Here is a 22,919-nt window from a genome sequence, read left to right on the forward strand (position 1 = left end):
TCTAACAAACTTTTTACTCATTGATGGACATAAAATCTTTATTTTTTCAAAAAAAATGTGTGGAAAATGTGATAGGAATGTAGGCAGGGAAGGTTTTTTAAATACTTAGTTAAAATATTTATAACACAATAAAGATACATACTAAACTATAGAGTGAACAAAAATGGCTCAAACTGACTTGAATATTTTTCATCTCTGTGTTTATCAGTCTGATACATTTGCATATTTGATTGGTGTCAAATGCTATTCTGTATGGGCTGGGTTGTGTGGGAGTTGATCCAGCAATGAATCCTTAAATCAATATGGACTGTACTGTATTTTTTCTTTGATCCTAATAATTAATTTTAATGATGCATGTCTGCAGCAAAATGCTTGAATAAAAGTGATTTTGGTTCAGAATCTGAAAAGGATAAAAAACACAAAGTTGCTGCAGCCAAATAATGTACTCAAGTAAAAGATTTAGTATAAAATGATGTAATGTCTTCTAACCCAAAAATGTGTCCCAATAATTCTGTGTGTTTATTGAGTGGCTTAGTCACATTTACTGTCTGGCCCTCTGCCCCACTGCCCTGACTGCAGGTTCACTCAGAGGCTACTGGGGGATTTACAATGGGCCAATGCTCACGTTTGGCTTGAGTGCCTACAGTATGACTGACTGGCCAACTAAGTGGGCTTTATGTCTAATGAAACATCCATGCATGCATGTATGGGCCATGGAAGCAATTTGGAAAATTATGGTTCATGTGAGGGTTGGGCTGGTCAGGTGGGCAAGAATGCAGCTTCATTTATTGAAGTTTATGAAATGCATAAAGCGAGGTAAGTGCATGTGGTAATTTCAGAGTGGTGGTGATGGGTATGAGTGAGGGTAATTGTCTTGATAACCCCAAAAAGACGATGATGGATTTTTTAATCTTCTTGAAGGGTTAAAGATATTTTATGCCTATTCTTTGTCTTTTTAAGTTTCCTGTTATTAAGTAACTTGATGCACATTTAAAAAGCCATGTAAACTTCACATAAATTGCATTTGCATTATATACATTTTTGGTAGATGAAGCAAACTTACTGTTACTGTTCTGCTAGCCAGTTACTAGTCATCTTTTATTAACTGGAATTTTTACACAGTACTTGCATTTAGGCAGTCCAATCAAGAATAAAACTTTAAAAAAAGTCAATTTCTGTTATACTATATAAGAAAAGCTAAATATAAATCTATAAATATGCAGATATATGAGTTGAGATGGATGTCATTTTGTCTTTGTCATTATTAAACCTGGAAAACCCCAGAATTACCCTGAGAGTAAAACAGACTGACCCACATGATTCTGGCAGGGGCCTCTGGGTGTAAAGACCTTTCTTTCTCGCACTGTGCTGTTGCCTTAAGCCCTCACCACTAAAACAGCCTTTAGTTTCCATTGCTGTCAGTCACTGATGGAAAACGCAGGTGTGTGTCTGTCTGTCTGTGTGCACTGCTCCTTGTTCACTGCCTCAACTGGAAAATATTAAATAATGTGGTCAGATCATTGTGTTGTGCAACAATGTTTTTACTGACATGAGGCCCATTCTGCAACCCGAGCACCCTCAACGTGCCGTATAAAGATGAGGTTAGTGATGAGGTAGTGAGAACATTGTGGACTGGTTGTGAATGGGGAAATACACTGCAAGTCAAGGAGAAAGGACACTGTTATGTAATAGTAGCTTGCTTTTTTTACTTTTTAAATTTCTGGTGATTTAGAAACTGTGCATATGTATAGATCTTTGCAACTAGAGGCTTGGGGGACAGTCTGGTAAAAGATGAATTGAATCTTGGTCACATTCAGTCATTACATTCATCCAAATATAACTCATAACAATGAGTCTTTATAGAGCACTAACCACTCTTTTACCTCTGCAATTTAGGGAAGTGTACAGTTCCCACTCCCTGCATAAACATTGTTGGTTAAGTGGTCAGATAACCTTAGCTCACAGGTGGGTAGTGCAATTCTTGCTCCCACAGATGAAACCTTTTGTCATCTTCTTGGCAAAGACACTTAACCCACCTCACCCCCAGTGTCTATTACGTACATTGGTTTGTGCTTTCCTTGATGTAAAACACTTTGATAAGAACTATAGAAATGTGACCCTTTATTCAGTAATTGCTGCTTGTATAGAATGGTAGCCACTTTTCTCTGCAGGATTGAGGAACAGGATCACAGGATTCTAGTCCTTCCTGTGCTTCAGATGGCAATTAAACTGTACATTGACTTCTCTAAAAGTCACATAAGAGCTGTACATTTTCCCTTCACATAATTTTATGTTTTATTACTTATCCAGCTTGTTATACTTTCATTGGGAGCAGTGAGCATCCGGTAATTTCTAGAATTGCTGAACTGAATGTTGCTCACTGTAGGTCTATACAGGATGTCATTTTCCATTTTCCCATGCTGTGGTTTGTGGTTCTTAATACACTTTCATAACACTACATGAAGCGGATGTGTGTCTTTTTGTCATTATTGCACAGCTCTGTCTCTGTCTCACATTTTATTACATGTCTGGACTGACTTAATTTCCAATATTTTTTCACAATATCTCTTGAACCTAGTCAGACCCCCATTTGGTTTTCCCCAGCAGAATACATGTTTACAGTTAAAATCTTCCTTATTTTTGTAAACACATTATAACTGCTCTGAATGTGATATTTGTGGACAATACTTGTTTTATGATGTTCCTGTTTTTTTTTTTTTTTACTTTATTAGATTTACAGTAAGGCTCTGAGCTGTTAGGACTGTCCTTAAGATACATTTGAGCATTAACGTTGTGCGGACGTATGGACAAGAAACACAAAAATAACATGGTTAGAAATGCCCTTTTAAAATTGTTGGCAGAGAATTGATCATCTCAGTCCTTTGCAATCAAGTTGATCCAAATCTTTCCTGAACTTGAACTTTAAATTTAATTAGCCACAAAAAGGACAATGCCACAACATAAATGTAACCATGACTCAAATAGTGACCGATGGACCACCAACAGTGCCTGTTTCAAAGTTTGGGTTTTCATAATCTGTCATGTTTTCTGTGGTTGTGATATTTGTAATTTTCAACAATTATCATTAAAGCCCTGAAGCTCTATAGCCACAGTGCACTTCTACAGGCCAGACCACATCTGTATCTGATAATGGCGAAGTGACAAGTTATGAGACACATGTTATTTATTTCCACAACGTAATGGACCCTCCTCTCAATCTATCACTTTGTCTCATTACTTTAAAAGGAAAAAAAATAGAGAACTATAAATTCTTAAGTTATATATTTTGGTATAATGACAGCACTAGCAATGAAGCTAGCTTTTTAAATAATACCCCATTGGCAGTTGAAGCCATTTTCTGTTTTTGCAATTGATAACCAAATAATATTATATTAAACATCCTGTATAATTATACAAACCATATAATGATCCTTATTATGTAAAACTAAATGCTTTCTGAGCTTTATCAGTGTGTAGTATTTTAAACACTGATTTTGAAAGCTGTTTGAGTGATTGAATGATGAAGCAAAACTCAAAAGTTTGTGTTTTTATTTCTTACCATCTTCATGATATAAACAATTTATACCAATTGTCATTTTCTCACATGTCAAAAGAAAAATATCAACAAAACTACAAAACCCTCAATCAGCATGCTCAATTTGAGGCTTTTATTTCCATTTATGTTTTTGCCACTAGCCTCGTGTGGGAGTGTGCAGTCGGCACGTCGTCCTTCTGTTGTAGCTACAACACTTGATTGCTGTTGAGCAAACAAATAGATTTACTTTTCATTCGCCGCCAGCGTAATGGTAAACACAGACCCCTCTTTGTAAAATGTGAATAAAGTCTGTTGCTCTGTTTACAAATGGCTTGTGCATTAAGAACTACATACAGAATAATGAAATCTGTGGTCTGCGTCTATCCATTTCATTGCCTTTTTTTTATAGCGGATAAAGGCCTCAAAATTTAAACTCAGTAAAAGTACATGTTAACATATGAATAATATATTACTTGGAGTAGTCTTTCAAAATTCTTTGGGTACATCATTGAATTAAAAGATTCAAAATGAAATAATATCATTAAATGCACACAGAAACGTGACAATAACAACACATTTTTTAGCCTATATGCCTGATACAGAAACGGTGCGTTTTATAACCACTTTGTAAGTTATTTCCCAGTGTCCCATCTTTTCCACTGGTGTAGCAGAAACATTCATCTGTGTCAGCGGCTGTTGGCCTGTCCAGAACAGTTTGCCTGTAAAGCTCTGGACAGATTTACTAATACAGAACATCCCACTATTATTTATCCAGTCTCATCTCTGAAACACTGTGCTACCCTGGCTGCCCTCTCCATCCTTCTCCTCACTCCTCTCATCTATATCAGTTTTTCCTGTCCTGGCTTTGCTCCTATTTTTGTCTAACATTGTCTGAAAGGCAAAAACACTTTCATTTTCTTCAGAGATAAAAACTAAACGAATTGAACTGGCGTTTCGAGTTGAGGTCATTTCAATTTGAGATCAAGTCAGTTACAACTGTGCACTGCTTTTCGAAAATACCACTCACTGTCTGCTGTCTTTTTAAAAACAAATGCTGAATACATAATCACTAAATTAACATCGTATGTTAAACTTGCTGATGTCAATGATAAGATTTAGTAGATTTAATTGACTGCTTGCTTGACATAAGTTTGGCAGTTATTTAATTGTAATACTAAAGTTAGAAGTACACTGTCTTCTTCCTAATTTGAATGAAAAAATGTGCCAGACCCACATGTGGAGATGACGGCTTTCCTGTGGTTTGGCCTAGCAGGCTTTTTACTGCTCCTTTTTTTTTTTTTTTTTTTTACAGTATTAAAAAGTGCAGAACTGCCTTGCCACAGCTTTTCTCAGCACAACTCTTAGCTTTAAGTGTGGTTTGTATAACCTACTAGAGACAATAAAACCATAATAGTTCCTGGAGTGACTAAAAGGTAAGTAACTGCCTCAGAACAAATGATGGAAGAACACAGTGAAAGGTACTAAACAAGAGAAAGTAAGCATTGGCCCCTGTGCAATAGAAAATGTGGAGCCCATCATTGAGATTAGTGGTAAATGCTGTATGCTATTGCCAAGGAATAAATCTGCCAAGATGCAAAGCAATGGCTAAGAATATACACAAATATTTGGTCTTATTTCACAAGGATGAATTTACTGTCCACACAAAGTTACTAAGGCCTAATAGACTTTTTAACCTTTTTTTTTTTTTTTTTAAATCAATTTATTTTGTAACATTGCTGTTGATGTCTGATCTTGTCCACTTTTATCTTATGCTGAAATATTTCACTTTCCAAACAAACATCAACAAACTTGTGAACAGCTATTTTCAAATATTAGTGTTTTAAACTGGTGAACATTGGAGACTGAGGACATGCGGTGCCTGGGCGGTCGACTGAGTGCTTGACTGTTTTGTTACAGATCAGTCTGGTTGAGTGAGATGATTGACACAAGAAAATTGGAAATACTTATTTTAAGAGATCTTCTTTTAAATAAACCTTGTGTAGTAGATGGCTAGGCTTTATGTCCTGGCCATCGAGTTGTTGAAAAGTCACATGTTCTGCCCTTTTTAGACATCAATCTTTTCTCACTTTGCCTGAATCTAGGAGTTTATATTTTCCCTTTGGCTGCAAAAGCTCTAATTAAAAGTGCATTATTTGGCGAAGTACATTGTTATTGATCTTGGAAAACATATACATGCATTCAACAATCCCACTAATACTATTCTTTTAATACAGTTTACACTCCAAATTGCCTCTCATCCCTTATTGAAGTATTTTAATCTAACCTATATTAAATTTCATTTTTGGTATCTTACTGTCCCAGTGCGAATTCAATTAAATACCAATTTCCCCACATTTTATTAATGTTCCACTGCACACACAATCTTTTGTTCCACATATAAATATGCAGTTTTTCCAACATAATCTTCCTCTTTCTCCTTCTTTCCTCTGTTCCCATCTGCATTTGATAATCTGTCTTTAAACCCTGGTGAGCTGTTTGGTCCTGAACGAGCAGACACATTCTGACATATGTTTGGTTAGACCCGTCCTGATGTGGCTTGAGTCACAGAGGCAGTTGTCATACTAAGTCGTCTGGGTGAGCAGGGAGACAAAATTGAGCTTGTGCAACATTTTTCCAGCAGTTCTGTGCATGTCGCTGGCCCCTGAGCTGTCTGCAAAGGCCAAAGGAGGCTCTGGGTTCCCCTTTGCTAAGTCTATGTGGTCTGCTCCAGAGCTCATTTGTAAGGAGTGCACATAAGGCCAGAGTCCAGCCTGGTTTTCACAAGGACTACATAGGGGGTTCAGATTTCAGCACTGAAGCAGTTATTGAATCTTGAATGCTCTTTTGTATTATATTAATTTGACATGGCTAAGATTGTATTTTCAGAGGTGCACAGAGGTGGCCCTGACTTGAAGCACTGAGTTTATGGAAGATGATTAAAATGCTAAGATGAAAAAAATGTTAAAACTTTTGATGGTGCAACTAGAATGTGTGCTTAGCTTGATCTCTGTCCTATTACTTCACTAGTACCTGGTTATAAAATGTATTTGAAGTGTCCTCTTAGTTTCTGAGAATACCGCTGCTATTTGTGACATGGTATTTCTGTGTCCTTAGAAAACACCATAATTAAAGAGAGATGAATTGGTAAATAACAGCTGATGAGCCAAATCAATCAGAGGATGGAACTTCATCTGGAACCTGTCTCAAATTGAGTATTAATTCAATTAATTGGATACTCCATCTTGCAAAGCTGAGACCAAAACCACTGATAATATGCTTCTGTCATTAGTAAATCTGTGCAAAATTATCATTGCATTTAATCTTTTCTTCCCACAGTTTTCTCGTGTGAATACATGTTGGCTTTCCAGTCTTCTGCTGATGTTTAATTGTGATGGGGGCAGGAAAATTACTGTTGTTGATATGCAATTTTATCTTGTGGTTGGAAAAATAAGGCTGGTAGTGTAGGTGTAATTATTTTAATGAAAATACAATATACTATTTCTGCCTCCATTTGTGACATAGAACTATGTAATCTGACAACAACTAATAATATAGTTAGTAAATGTTTGTGTTTTGGATTTTATTATGTGTCTCTAACGCTTGACTTTTTTTAGGAGCTGTCGAGTTGTGGCTGGAACAAGAAGGAGAAGCACAGCTCTGCCCCAAACGTTGTGGCCTTCACGCGCAGATTTAACCAGGTGAGACACGTTCACACATTTTAATCACCTCTCTCCTCCATGTCCCTGTGCACTGTAAAAGGTTTAAAGCTTTAGCCAGCAGTCGAGTGAGCAGCTCATCTTTCTATCATGTTTACTGTCTCAAAGTACCAAAGCATAGCCCTAATAGAAAGATTGTGGCAGCTAATATTTATTTCTGGTATTAATAATCCATATGTCAAAATAGAAAACAGAAAAAGATGTACATTTAGACTGAAGTAAATGACCTGTTCATTTTCAGTGACAATCATTCATTGTTCTAGGCACTGTATCTATATAAATAGCAGTTGAATATATCAAGATGTATAAATACAGAATATGTTTCTCCTTAGTCAGCATCAAAATCTCATCTTTAAACAAGATTGTCTAGTTATTATTATAACCTAATCTATCTTGCCATATTGTAATCTGTGCCACTAACACAATTTTTTTATTGTTGAATATCCCATACTATTTTTCAGTACAATGCAGTCTTACTTTGTTATGTAAGAATGATGTCCCTGGCATTTCCTTCATAATTGACTTGTGTTTTATTCATTATTTGTTTATGATATTTCATAATAAAAACAGAGATTGGAGATCTTCTCTGCTACAGGCTCATTTTAATGTACTCAAACATCAACAGGAAATTGTGGGCAGCGATGTAAGGGGCAATTTGTGTCTCTGCCATGTTGTGGTTTAGGACCCTACAGACTAAATTTTTGACGATCAAGTGGAAATGAGCAGCCCTGGAAACTCCATGCTATGTGCATGAGCAACAGTAGATCAAGATGCTCAGCTGTTGGCAGCTGTTGGCAGCCATAGAAAATGACTTTTAAATAATAACTTGGATAGAGAGTCTATGATCCCAGAAAACAACTTGCCTGCATGGGATAAAGTGCTATCTGCTCACAAGGTTGTGCTCCTGGCACTGCACTCTGGAAGACTGAGAGGGATTCGTTTCGGGGAATTAACTTTCGTATTTGGCCAAAGCTGAGAGCAGTAAGCAGATTACATAAAGCGCAGTGAAGTGACTGTTATTGTAAATCATTATCACTTAGTAACATGAAGATAAGTGCTAAAACAAAACAACACATCACAGTGATACTAATAAATCGCAGCTAAAATAGAAGTGTTTGTTCCAGAGTATTAAGCAGTTCTATACTCTTTACACTTGATGGGATAACCACACTAGTGCAGCCTTTTTAGGTTTTGCTAATTGGCAAGCAAAGTAGTTCTCAGACTTTTCACAGCACATCAAATCATTACCCACCTAATGACGCAAGGCTTATACCACAAGGCTTAAGTTCACAACAGTATGCCCACTCCTGAACAAAATCATGACTTAAACCCACCAACCATGATTGTTGTCATGCACCACAGCTTGATAAACAATAAGTTTGTGCACCAGGGACTCCCCCACCAGTGTGGGTGTTTGTTGGAGGAGTGTATCCAGTGTTCTGGAGAGTTGTAAAGCTTATCTTGAAATCAGGGAACAATGCAAACATACTTTGAAACAAGATGACTATTCCTAACATGATAAAAATACCTGGCCTGTAGGCAGCTGTAGATTTTCTTACATTCAATCCTGTGAAAAGCAGTGATCTCGGGTCTCGTTGATGTTCATAGTTGATGTTCATAGTTGATGTTCATAGTTGATGTTCATAGCCCGGTGCTTAAACGGCACAGACCCACAGACACTTGTAGGCAGCAGAGTGTTCATAAGTGGAGCGCTGCCATCCTTGTGGAGTGATCTCATCATGCTGCTGCAGTGGAGCCAGAGCAGATGGAGGGACTCGTGGAGCTATGGGCCCTCTGGTATTGGGAATGTGAGAGACAGGCTTTGTTTCAAAAACTGATGTGGTTTATTGACTTAAAGTATCCCAGACCTCTTCCATTGCTCTGGTCTTAACCTACAATGGTATGTAATAGTCCCAGAAAGCACGACTTAAAAAGTCTTCTGGCATTTTATATTAGTGCTTCTATGAATGTGTTGGTGTGTGATACAGATACAGAACCACCTAAAACTTTCTTTTCTAAAATTGCTAAACCTACTTGTTAATAACACATTTTATTTTTGTGGGTATATGGTATAATGCAAACATAGCTGGTGACAGCCAAAGTTCCCTGTCATCATAACTTAGTTGTCTGTCTAATTTCACCACTCATTCATTATCTCTACAGACTGGTCTTTGTACATTGTAGAAATTAGACACACGTGGCTTTGTTTTGCTTGAGATGCCTGTATTAGTGTGTGTTTGAAAAGATGACATGCAAGAGGCTAGGTTGATGAATAAGAAGAATTCGTCTTTCTAGCTGCCTCCCTACCACTTCTCTGGAACCAAAACAAACCTGAAGTCTGTTTCCAGGAAGGAGGCTGACACTCGTACCCACAGATCATTTATACACAAGACCTTTCCAGGCACAAACTTAAATCAAAGAACTCTGGAAAGACCCAATAACAGAAGAAAAACTAATTAATCTGGTCATAAAGAAAAACTCTAAACATTCACATGCTTTCAATATGCAGACAGCTGTTGGCAATAATGGGCAAAATGGACAACTGATTTTCTCAAGTACATCTATTGTTACTTCAATGATCTTCTGATTATAAATATTTTTGTATAATTTGTTTTCTGATTGCTATAATTAACTATAACAGCCATGTAACCAAAGTGACTATCTGAAGTTAATACCTGTTTTGGGTGACATGTAAAATAATGTATAAAAACTTGTGCTAATGCTACTTGCTTAGTTCACTGCTCACATCTGGCTGTTGGTTTTGTAATCTTTCTTAAAGCTAAAATCCCTTCCCATTACATCTTTTCTTTTCTGTTTCCATCTCGTCCCTCCCTAGAGCTCACGCAGATTGATTCACTGATGTTTCCCTGCGTGTCTCTGTGTAATCAGACCTTTCGTTTTCCAACATTTTCCCCAAGGACTCCGATTTCCAGCATCAGCTCCCCGTCTGGACGAATCCTCAGACATACCTCCACACACTCCTGTCCCTGCTGACATATGAGAGGCCGTAGGGCTTATCTGCTGGTTAATCAGTTTAGTGTTCTTCTTGACCCTTTTCCCCTAGAGCTCATTTCAAAGTTTTCTCTTAATCTTTCATACAGTATATGCTTCACAATATGTCAACATGTTGTCTTCCCCTGTTCTACAATTTTTGTATTTTTTATTAATTATTTATATTCTGTTTGTATAATGATTTTGTGCCTTTTTTGATGTGTAAATCCCTTTGAATTACATAGTGTAGATTGTACACCAAATAAACTTATTTACTTCATACGTCATGCTTCAATAGGAGCTTTTGTTTTTTGCTGTGTACAAACTTTAGTTTATTTGCCTAATTTTCATTCTGTTTGTTACTGTTATCGTACCTGCCCTGTTGGAGGCAATGTATTTCCTTATTCCTAATTTTCATGACACCAATTTTCAAAGGAGCATGTGTCTTTTTATTAAAACAAAATTATCAAATTTAAAATCTTAAATTGCAGTTTTCCCATTAAAAGTCTTCCTCCTCTGCTCTGCATTGTTTAGTTTCAAGCCAGATTTGCTTGGCTTTCAGCTCAAAGTCCAGAGATTTAACAAGGCCCATCTCCCTGTCTATCTCAACATTCCTAAAATCCACTTTCTGCTTTGAAGAAGGCTAAACAAGCTCCAGATCAGGTTTTTGGTAGAATGAATTTGAACAAAAACAATGGCTGCCTTGCTGTACACTTTGGTTGCCTTTGGGAATGTTCTTGGAGTGGTAATTGTTATTTGTCTGTGTTTTTTTCTAGACCAGTTTCTGGGTGGTTCGAGAGATCCTCCATGCACAGACACTCAAGATCAGGGCGGAGGTGTTGAGTCTTTACATTCGCACTGCCAAGGTACATGACACTGACAAATTACATTACAATTTAATATTTGGTTTCAGGAGTTAAAAATAATAATTTAATGTATTTGCTTTTGCAGAAATTGTGTGACATGAACAATCTCCATGCAGTAATGGCTGTGGTTTCAGCATTACAAAGTGCACCAATCTTCAGACTCACAAAAACATGGGCGGTAAGTATCACAAAAGAAGGTTTTCATATGTTGAGTGACAGAATACTAGTTTTATACAAAAATATATTCTGATATTCTGAGAAAAAGTAAACAAAAAAGTTCAATCTGAGAGCGAAATGTTTAAATTGTCGCAATTGAACCAAAGACATTGTCACATTTTCATGTATGTATTTATTTTGGGGCAAGTAAGCATTTTACACTTTTTTAGAATGGAACAGAGTATTATCCGTATTGATGTTAGTGCAATCTTAAAAGAAAACAAACGACAAACAAAAAATGTGCCTAAAAAGAGTGGGAAGAAGAAAACTTATTTAATCCCACCCCCTCTCTTCTAATTTAACATAATGAACTTTCTTTTGCATTTAGTAATCAGAGTTATTTGGATGTACTTGGATACACAATTGGCCTCCAAATGTATGATATTTTAAAGTTAGGAAGTAGGAACAGTAGTATGTGCTTTGTGTGAAGCAGCAAAGGCATTTTATTGTAGACGCAGACCTTATATAATAACATAATAATGCTCTGAGGTAATGGGGAGAATTTCTTGGGTCCACAAAATCACAGGGGAATCTTTAGACCGTCAACTCTTTCTGGCCAAGATGTAGTACACCTGCCTCAGAGATGAGAAATGGGCCAAAACATACATAAAGAAAATGGCTCCATTTTGCTGAATTTTCTTGTTTTCCCCTATAGTTACTCAGTCGGAAGGACAAGGCAACGTTTGACCGGCTTGACTATCTGATGTCTAAAGAGGACAACTACAAAAGGCTCAGAGATTACATCAGCAGTCAGAGCATGGTCGCCTGTATACCATACCTGGGTAAGGAGGGCATGCTCTTAATTGACATGTTTCTGCTTTCAATTAAAAAAATCAAAACAACTTTCTAATCTTTGTGCCAATTCAAAACTCACATATTTGTCAAAAAGAATATCCTGGGTAAAACTTGGAAAGCCTTATCCATCTCCATGCTTAGAGCAATTTCCTGTTTGGATGTCCATTTGCATTTGATTTATTTTGAATAGATAAACAGTTGATACATTTGATGTTCTTGAGCTGCTCTTGTCTTGAACATTGCTTGTTTTAGATACTATTTTAGTAGAGCAGAGAATATCACCACATTTTGACACAGTTATTTAACAGAAAACATGAATACGTTCACATCTGTTGCTTTTTTCCTTGTTCATGGCAGAATGACTTTATGTTCCTCGCTTCCTTGTTTTTACAACCATCTGGCTCGTATCTTCAGTGCTATAGCCATGTGATTTCAGCGTTGTTGTTTACACAAACAAATATCAGATCAAACGCAAATCAAAAAGGTCTGGGAGTGTTTTAGGATTTTTAAGTAACTATTTTGTTTGTCACGCTTTATAATGGAAGTAATGACAGTATCCCAGAAGAATTTGTAGTTCAGGCTGAACAGTGGCCTTATTAGCTTTGGCTATGTTGGTGTCTCTGTCGAAGAATCCAAGAATCTTCATCCTTTGGTGTTTGACAGATGTATGTTTGTTAAGACTATTGTAATCCTGTGCTCGTAATACTTAAGCTTGAGCAATTCGTGCTATTGTGCCTCTAGAAACAAATCCTTGCTGATGAACTGAGCCAAGTTGGCATTGGCACACAGGAGGCCAATCATCACATTGTGTCCAACTCTGCCCTTGAACATTAATCCCTCTAACACCACACAGAATGAGTTGGAGCACTGGTCCAGAGCATCTCTTCTGTGCCTCTGAGTAAACAAAGAGGCGTAGTCTGATACGTTTGGCTTGAAAGAGTCATCCATTGGTGAGGGGAAAAGTTCCCTTATGCAGCAGAACCTTTTTCAGGCTGTAACACAAAGTAATTTTGTTTTAATCTGCTGTTTTCAGATTCTTGCATATGGTGATATAACGTTCTTCCCTATGGCCAAGAGGCAGTTTATATGTATGAAGACCAGAAATAATCAAATGGAAAATTAGGACCATTTATTATAAACCCATGATCACTACACATTACACACAACTTTCATATTAACACAATTTATTCTCGCCATCATCTCAGTTAGACAATGTAGGCGTGTTGAAATCAGGTTATGGCTTGAAGGATACTGAAAACTTAAATCACATTATTGCCCAAATGATATTCAGCTAGTGGTGTTAGGGTTTTAGTTAATGGCCTTCCCAGTGCAAGCTTGATACTTGATACTTTTATTTATGTTTTTTCAAATCTCTAGTACTACAGCATTAGAACATACAGTCAAATGTAAGGAGGTCCCTGAACATAAACCCTTTTGTATATGTTATTTATTTATAGACATGTTGCTATATAATTTCTACATTTAGATTATCTCTTGATAACAAGGTAGCAGAAAGTTCCCTGTGTCCGCTGCACAGTTACTGCATTTTGGTTTTTCCACACTGTTGCATTTGTTCAAAGCAGTGTGTATGGGGGACATTGTGTGACCACCATTAGACCAAACCTAGCACACACAGCTCCCTCCTGTCTGTTCCCCTCACACTACCCGCCTGTTTTATGCTCAGATGAACTTGTGTCTGTTTTTACGCCAATCATGTCAAGACAAAGAGCCCACTGAAAAGTATCACTCCATTGAGACAAAATGCATTCACTTTCAGTCCTTATAATTCTTATCAACATAGCATTGCAGTAGTATGGAGTATAACTAATGCCATTTCTGTAAATTAGTAATGAGTTGTTAAATATTGGGATAGGTTTATGAACATTTTTGAAGAAAGTTGGATAAATTAAAAAGAAGTTGCAATAAAGAAAGAAAAACATGATTTGTAGATGTTCTTCTAATGGCTGGTCCAGAAACAGAAACAGAAGTTTTAAAACTCATACCTGAATAATTTATGATGATGGTGGTGATACATTGGAGAGTTTCTCCGTTGCCTTTTTTGTTAAGGAGGAGTCAAGATTAAAAGATAATGAAGAAAAAATGACCCATATGTCAAATTTTCATCGAAAAGTTGGCCTGTTATGTTGTTTTATGTTTTTCATTACACAATATTGTGGCCCATATTTCTTCACAAAAGTCCAAAAGTGTCTCTACTTTTAGTTTTGTGGTTTAATCTGGACAGTGGTTGTGTAATGGAAAACATTTAACATCCCGTCAGCCTTGTTTCACTCTTGTGTTTTATGGTTGGTTCAGATGAGCTGGGTTGACATAATAAATTGGGAATTCTGTATTTTCTATGCCTGACTGCTGGTTTTAATCTACAGCAGAGAAAGTAAGCCCCTAAACAGTAACAATAAATTTGACATCTCCATGTTTTCCAGAGAAGAAGAAAAACATTTTATGTAAGCTCAACTTTGCCCTCATAACTTCCATTTTTATAACCTTTCTACTTGATTTCCCTGGTTTAACCTCAGATTATTCATTATAAGTCTTTTCTCCTTGTCTCTCTTTGCAAACAAATTACTTTTGTGAGCCAATTCCTCTGCTACACTTTTCAATTTAACTTTATAGCCATGCTTGACAAATTTCATGAGAAGGCTAAAAACAGTAATTTTGCTTGACTGCGCTGTATAATCAGTAAAAAAGAAACTCATCAATATTGAACAAGGAATTTAATTAGACATTTCTTTTATCAGGACTTTTGGTGTGTACCCCTTCTTCCAATGCTTTTGTATTTCTGTGAAGAGTGCTCTATTGCATTTAATGGTTTAAAATAATACATTGCAGAGGTGTATGCGAGGAATCTCCAGAACTACATTACCCATAAATACATTGATAAATAACAGAAATGGCAGAGCAACACATCAGTGAACATTTGGCCTGAGCAGATGAACACCTCTTAAATTAACTGAAATTAAAGCCACATATTTACATACTTATGGCACCTCTGCCATAAAACCTTGGCTAAAAATACATATTTTTGCATGATCATAGTTCATGAGTGCACAAATGTTCCAACATTATCAGGCAAAACAAATGCAAATGGGGTTATCACACGCTCATTCATACATAGTCATTGTGGAAGTGTCTTTCCCACAACGCAGTATACAATGGTGGACATGGAGACATATTGGTGGACGTACAACTTTACATATACGCAACTATTACGAACCATTAGCAATATCCACAATTAGCTGCTCAGAAGATTGTCTTTCAAAAATTATTTTCCCTTTTACTGCAAATTGCAAACTGCCTTAGTTCTACAGAATCTTGATGACCCATTGTTGTTTTGAATCTGGAAAGCAGTTTTTATTACTAGGATGCAGCCATTAGTCTCCATTTGGGTTAGAGTCAAAGTTGTATCTTTGGTGTTTGTAGGCCTGCTCCTGTCTCTGAGAATCTTTAGTTTATACGATAAATGTGCTGATGATTGTTACAAATGTCCTATAGCTGTTTACTTCCAAATGATTCCTTATCAGTTTTAGTCGATTGGTCTTATCATGAGGCGAACCGATTTGAGAGAGTAGTATCCACCCCCGTATTCAGCCCAGAAGATTCCGTCCTGAAACTTGCTGCGGTAGACCCCTCCGCTGTACCAGACCCCATTCAGGTTGGTTTGACCACAGGCATTGTACCACCAGCCACCCTTATGGAAGTGAGCGCAGTTACCTAAAGAAAAGATATAATTAATTAATACATTATGATTACATTACATTATATCAAACACAAAGTGATATGTGTAGCTTTTTTTTAAAAAACAAGAGCTTTTGGAAATTTATAAAATCTACATATAAAATCTATATATCGGACATACTATAATGTCATTACTCACCAGTAAACGCGTCTTTATCCCTGTCCAGTGTGGTGAACTGTTTCCCATTGTTGCTGGTGAAAGAGTCTCCCGCGTTGCCCTGGTACGTTCCAAGTCTGAGCCGGTATCCCTCACTCTCCGACTCCAAACGGAAACTGCTGTACTCCGCATAGACCTTCTTTCCTGTCCAGTCCTCCAGCTCAATCATCAGCCTATAGTCGCCTTGTTTGGCCAAGTTATAGATATTGTCTAGTCCCAGCCAGTGCTCCCCGTCAATGTTGCCAAATCCTTTCTGTTGGTAAGAAAAAGTCAATGAAGCATAAACGGCATTACAGGCAATCGACACCTGGGTTTAGCACTTACACTGCGGTTAGCCAAATACGATGTTTGCCAAAAGACACAAGCAGTAGGAAGGAGTGATGTGAATATGATTTCACTGTGGAAAACTCACTTGAGATGTAACTTTTTGTATTGCAGTTATAGACTGATCAGGCATACGTTTATAAACACTGTCAAATGAAGTAAATAACTTTGATAATGTCGATGCGGTGAACCATCATCATAATGTGGGTGGCTGTAATGTTATAACTCATCTGTAATGCCAAAAACTGCGATTCATGTTTTGTATGGCAGTCATGTATAGCAGTCATGAGGCTCGTTACAATAACACATTTTGGAGCCCGATATATTGCTATAGAGATACACTGCGATAAACATTAATATTGGATCTGTTTTATGTTACTGACACAATTTAATCCCAATAAAACATTTTTAAATAGACGGTAGCATTAAAAGAGCATGAAATAAATGGCAAATAAATTAGCAAAAAAAAAGCCAAATGAGGGTCTTGTATAACAAAGATTTCCCCTCTTTTGCAAAGAAAAAGTACTCACAATAAATACTGATCCCAAAAATATATCATTTGAGCTTTCCTATATTGAACAATAAATCGATTATTGTGACAGGCCTAGCGTTAATATTTGTTTTATCGGGCACAATTGAATTAAAGCTTAATTATTAGTTTAGCCCAGTTTTAAATTTTTAGACAAGGATTCTGAAATTGGTTTGTTTTGGCTGTACTTGTTGGAAATCAAAATGTCTTTATCGTTGGTGTCTCACAGGTGTATTGACAACATCACAGATGGTGTTGTAAAGTGAGATCAAATGCAGTTTATGCAGCTAGCAGCCAGTGCCAGAAGCAGTGATACACTGATCCACTGAGTTTGTGAAATGAGTTTAAGTAGTTTTGGCGGTGACTGACAGTCCCACAGCTTTTAAGATTCAAACCACAGTCTACCAAATATTAGTGTTAGCTGTTTTGTAATTCCATCTTGTGGGTCTTCATTTCAGTTTTATTACTTCAAAGTCTAACCAGGGACTAAGAGCAAATGGAGTATAATTTCCTCTTTGGGAGAAAAGGAAGCCCACTAAAGCCTTTTGTGTGTATTTAATGTGTAGGTTTTTGGCTGAAACTTGAGTGTGAGGCCATCCACAGTCACAAGCTGTTTACATTGGCGCACTTTGCACCCAAATGAGCTGTGGAGATGTGATACCAAAAGCTGTGATTATGTCTTACCAGTGTTTAAACCCACATCTGATGGATTTCAGTTTGTAAGACTAAATCCCACTATTTTTATAAACATCTGGGTGATAAATTCAGATCACTGGTGACATATAGTGGTAGTTCTAGTAATCTTGCTTTATCTTACTTGCTTATTGTGGGCCTCCTTTGCTCTGATTTTATTCTGGTGTTGACATGATTCTGGCCTTTTTACACATTGTTTAATTTTCCATATTAATTGGAAGTCTTGGTTTAACTGGTTTAGGTACATTTTTAACTGGTTCTGTGATTTCATTTAGCTTATTACACAGTATTGAGTGTTTATTTTTATTTTTATGGGGTGTAAAGAGTGTGCTATATAGACTATTTTCGTGTTTACATGCCTTGTAGTTATCCCAGTTTCTGAAGAAGTTCACAGAGCCATCTTTCCTGCGCTGTAGCACCGTCCAGCCCCCGTTGTCCAGGCTGTGTTCACACCAGGCCTGAATGAGCCGCTCGCTGCCCTCAGTCTTCAACAGGTACATCCCACTGGTGCTGTACCCCGCCTGACGCACCTGGTAGCAGTCTTTGAATGGACCTAACCAAGTGGAGGGCATTACAAAGATTACAAAGGAGTTACAAGATCCATACAGACATGATGCAGTATTCAACAACTGAGTTTAAATATTGTGAAATATTAAAGAATAAATACAGTATGAAACCCAATACACTAAAAGCAAAAAGCCTAAAAGGGGGCTTCACAAAAATGGATTATTTGACCAATGGAAAATCCATCAATTTATCATATTTTAACTGTTAGTTTACTAATCTAAGCACATTGAATAAGGTCTAAAACTGAGGTCAAACAAACTTATACCTGAGCCAAACTGAATAACCTAGTCCTGACCACAAATTTACTTGTTGTAGTTCTGTTAGATTGAACATAGCTCATTTGGCCATAACATTAAATTTGCAAGAATCTCAAAGCAGCTATAAACACTTCATTTTCATAGCAGATATAAACACACTAAACACTAATTGCTTTTAACATTGCATGCTATTCCTTCTTTTTTATGATGTGCACTTTTTAACTGCATATGCTAAGCTCATCATCATTTTCGAAGCTGCAGACAGCACAAAAGACTGATGTTTAAATGGCTGTATCATTGCGGTTACATTCTCCAGAAAATGTTTCCTTTTTAGATGCATTGTTCAACTCTTCCACAGTCAGAAAACATGCAGCTTTTGTGGAAATTAAACAAAAAACACAATGTATTGCAGATGTAGTTCTGTGTATTATAACTAAGAATTTGGAGTTTTAATCAAATTATTAGATGATTATGATTCCATTCTAACTCCATCCTTTAAAGTAGATCTTTTTTGTCCAGATGCAACAATAATCTCCCACGTCATTACTATCAAAATATGCAGCAATGGACTTAATTCCAGTTAACATCAATTTCTAATACTGAACAGCTGTACTATAAGATTATCATAGCACAGCATCATTAGCAGCAAGATCTTGCATGTCACTACATTTCCTCTGTTTCCCTTGTGTGATCATTAAGTGGTATGAACACTGGCTTTGTATACGGGAGAGACCCTATGCATTATAGAAGTTGTCTTTCTCAGCTGAGTCTAGAAGCACACAGTGTCTAAGTGTATAACCCCAAAGCCGACATCCAAAAACGGCTTATTTTTCAAGAACATTCCTTCTGTACTAACAACTGATGAGGTCCCTGGGTCAGTGTGTCTCTTTCCTGTCACATATGTAAGATGTCTTGGTGTAAAAGTTCAACCCTTAGAGCAATAATGACTCTAAAAGGGTAGTTTGTTCCATATTGTGGTTAGACTTGTTTATTTATAGTTTGTGAACCTGTACTGTGTCAGGCCTAAGTAGCCTGTGGCAAACTTTGACCCATTACCCAATTTGTAACTCGACAAAAGGAACAGCGATATTTCAGCTGTAGACAAGAAGCCATGTTTTTACGAACTGTGTATTGGTTACAACAAGACCAATGTTTTCATGTTGCAGAAGGGTGGTCTGACCTGTTAGTTTATTGAATGAAGTTGAACAGGGAAAGTTTGTTTACTATAAAAATTGAGACATGGCTAGCGATGCTAACAGCAATCTGAAGCTCATCATTTGTAAGACAAACTGGTGGACAATGAAACACTGTGTAACTTCGCAGCTTGTAAATGTTATTGGATATTTATCGCAGACTAAACGCATTGATTTATGCCTATCACTTTCCCTTTTTTTTTGTTTTTAAGTTGTCAGTTTGTGAATAATGTGCACATACTGTCAACATATTCTGCTATAGTGCAATCGCCAGTCAAAATACAGTTACCCCCAAGTTATTCAGGAGCTAGCCACTGCCTTGGAAATTGATTTCACGTTGAGCATGATATTCCACAGATGTGAAGGCCTTATAATAACAATATATCATAGTTTTGTTGTCATAGTCTGGGATCCATACTGTCTGGGTTTTTCATACATATTACACTTGGAGCTCTTGTGCTGCCGTAGTGATTGAAATGGTGTTCAATGAGATTTTTTCCCCACATTTTTAAGATTTGGTGCATATGTTGTCTTTCCAAGGAGGATTCAAAGGAATGCATGATATCACTGCTACTTCAATTCACCAGATGGCACCAAAAATGAGCCAAGATGTTTAACTAATTGTTTTCATATTAGTGTAAAAATGTGTAATTGCTCATTGTTGATGACTGTGTGAGTTGAGTCGGGATGTACCATCAGAGGTGAGGGTGCCGTCTGGAGCTGGATTGTCTCCTAAAGGACTTGCAGTGGGAGAGTTCATTCGGGAACCTCGGGGGAAGGCCCTGTTGTTGCTGTTGACTCTCTGTATCTCGTTGTTGATGCGGTGATTGACAGGTATGTTCTGGGGCACCACCTGGACCAGCGGTGGGACAACAGGCAGCTCACCGCGGCCTATGGTCCTCATACACTGCTCCTCCAGTGCAGTGATGAGCACAGACTGGTTGTTGACCACAGCAGCCATGTTGGCGTAGCGGGCCTCCAGATCCTTATAGCGGGAGGCGAGCCGCATCATCTCTGAGGTCACGTTCAGGACGCGGTTCTCCAGCTGGGCCAGTTCCAAAGAGTTGTCCCGTTTGCGGATGATCTCATGTAGCAGCTGCATGTAGAGCTGGGTCACCCTGGAGTTCATGTTCCTGCTCTCCTTCCTGAGAAGCTTCATCTCATTCACCAAGTTCCCATCCACGTCCACCACCAGCTGCAGTGTCTCGATCTCACGCCGCTGTTTGCTGAGCACTTCCCGCACATCTGCAATGTCCATACGGGTCACGCGGTCCTTGTCTGGCTCCGGGCCGGAGGTGCTGGCACAGATCGGGCCTGTTGACAGATATAAAATATTAGGGAGTTTGTACAGGGAAATGAGAGTGAGTCAAACACAGACAGAAATATGGCTCAAACTAAAGCCGAAGAATAACTTTGCGGACCTGTGATCCTCTGCTCAGGCACCAGGAATGTATAGGAGCATTTTTTAGCATCAGGATCTGCGGGAGCTCGTTTCCTTCGTTGCAGCGATGGCTCCCTGCTCCTGTGGGCTTCCCTGGAGGTCCGGCAGTAACTTTGATCCCAAATGGAGAGGCAGAGCAGGGAGCACAGAGCCCACATCAGCCCCTGCATCTCTGCTGCTGCTCAGGACGGATACTACAGGGCTACTCCAGTACCAGGCCTCACTGAAAACACACAGAAAGAATTTTAGTCAGAAATGTTCATGTAAACACATTCAGTGTTTATTAGGCTCGCCTGAGTGCATGCAATTAGTACCACATGACTTAATCAAATAGTATTTGACGTTACAAATGACAAATACACAGACCATCAGCAACTGTTTAGAAAATGGTTCACTCTGACTCCAGTAGCACATTCGTCAGCTCATTGTTTCACATGGAGCTGTTTATGGACTGAAAGATTACTTTTTTAATCCAGCCCAAAGTGGAAGGCCTGCTTTGTGTCCTGGCAGACGTACTTCATGTTACAAGAAAGAGCTACAGTTTTGCCGAATATTTGAAAATTTGTTATTATGCTATATGTTGTGTTTATTAAAATTCTGATATTAAAAATGCAATATTAATATTACATCTTATTATCCAATTAGCCTTCATTGTTTTGTTTTTTTCCAACCAGGCCTTGATAAATGGCTGTGTTTACTTAAATATTCAAACAGCCCCCTCTTCATAGCTCTTAAACAAACTGATAAATTCCTAGTGATTTACATCTTCAGTCTCTGGATGCTAAGCACTTGAGCTGTGAGTGGATATATCATAAGAATAAGTGTAGATAGCCTCCCCTGAAACAGCGCTGCCTGTTTATAGCTTTCGGCTCAGAACAAATTGACCTCATACTCTCCATGTCCCCTCCGAGGCAGCACAAATGAGCTCCCCCTGTGAATCCTGCTTCATTCATCCAACTGGAATTTACAGCGAAGTCCACCAGGTCGTCTGTGTTTCATTTAAGATTTATTAGAAACATGCAACCATCTTAAATATAGGGTTATTCTACTGATCTTACATGCACTGGCACTTAAACATTTTCCTTAATCTGACTCTTTTATATACCTGTCTGTGGCCTACTTCTGCTGTTACCAAAATATAGACAACATACTTCAGCATTTTTCAATCACACCAAGTACTGCCTTACAATATATTTGCATTCAGATTACCACCAGATCTATGATTACCATTACCACCAGACTATAAAAAGATTACACCATGTTCAAACTAGAGCTATAGGACCACGTCTTAGGACTATACCATTACTTAACTTGTAGCATTAGTATTAATAGTATTAATAGTACTCTAAGCAAGGACTAACAAAAAAGGAAGGTAATTAGCTTAACATTTAAAGAGAGCCAGTAGAGCCTGAGCCCGAACATGCCTGAAAACCTACTGAGTGAAGTTTTGGTGAAAACTGAATTACTTACACATTTCTTTTGAATTGTTAAATACAACCTGAATAGTAGAAGCCCAACTATGTGTTTCAGATGTATTATTGCAACAGGAGGGTCAGATAAAGCCAGGAAACCTCTGTACATCCATGTATATCCATAGATGGATGTATATGTACTCTATGTAATTCTGCTGTTTCTCATTTATGTGCATCACTGGGGACTCCGTAGACACATACTGCTCTAGTTAGCACTCCAACTTTAGATTTAGCAAGAGTTCTCTGACTGCTCTGATCTACTTCTCTCTTCATCTTTTCTTCTTCTCTCCTCATCTTTTTTTTCTTCATATTCAGTTTCCATGCTTCTTCCACAAGACGTCATTGTGGTTCATGAGGAATGCTCGTACTCTCTCGCTTGAAACAACAGTAAGAAAAGGCCCAGGCTCTATTACA

At 37.7% G+C, this 22,919-nt stretch overlaps 2 protein-coding genes across 6 annotated transcripts in view; one reads left to right on the plus strand and one right to left on the minus strand.

Moving 5' to 3' along the window:
- Window positions 1–22,919, plus strand: part of ralgps2 (Ral GEF with PH domain and SH3 binding motif 2) — a 64,701-nt gene that overhangs the window by 20,861 nt on the left and 20,921 nt on the right. For all 5 annotated transcript variants that reach the window (XM_055164913.1, XM_055164914.1, XM_055164915.1 and 2 more), the window contains exons 6-9: window positions 7,150–7,233; window positions 11,019–11,108; window positions 11,194–11,286; window positions 11,980–12,106. In XM_055164913.1, coding sequence (XP_055020888.1) covers window positions 7,150–7,233; window positions 11,019–11,108; window positions 11,194–11,286; window positions 11,980–12,106 — 394 coding nt within the window. The remainder of the gene's footprint in view (window positions 1–7,149; window positions 7,234–11,018; window positions 11,109–11,193; window positions 11,287–11,979; window positions 12,107–22,919) is intronic.
- Window positions 15,661–21,203, minus strand: angptl1a (angiopoietin-like 1a). Its single transcript, XM_020918730.2, has 5 exons — window positions 21,014–21,203; window positions 20,286–20,906; window positions 17,935–18,128; window positions 16,012–16,282; window positions 15,661–15,848 (listed from the first exon to the last, which is right to left on the minus strand). The coding sequence occupies exons 1-5, from the start codon at window positions 21,201–21,203 to the stop codon at window positions 15,661–15,663; spliced, it is 1,464 nt and encodes a 487-aa protein (XP_020774389.1).

This window comes from Boleophthalmus pectinirostris, unplaced genomic scaffold (genome assembly GCF_026225935.1).
Source record: "Boleophthalmus pectinirostris isolate CB_2022bp ecotype Guang Dong unplaced genomic scaffold, ASM2622593v1 HiC_scaffold_7, whole genome shotgun sequence".
Lineage (NCBI taxonomy): Eukaryota > Metazoa > Chordata > Actinopteri > Gobiiformes > Gobiidae > Boleophthalmus > Boleophthalmus pectinirostris.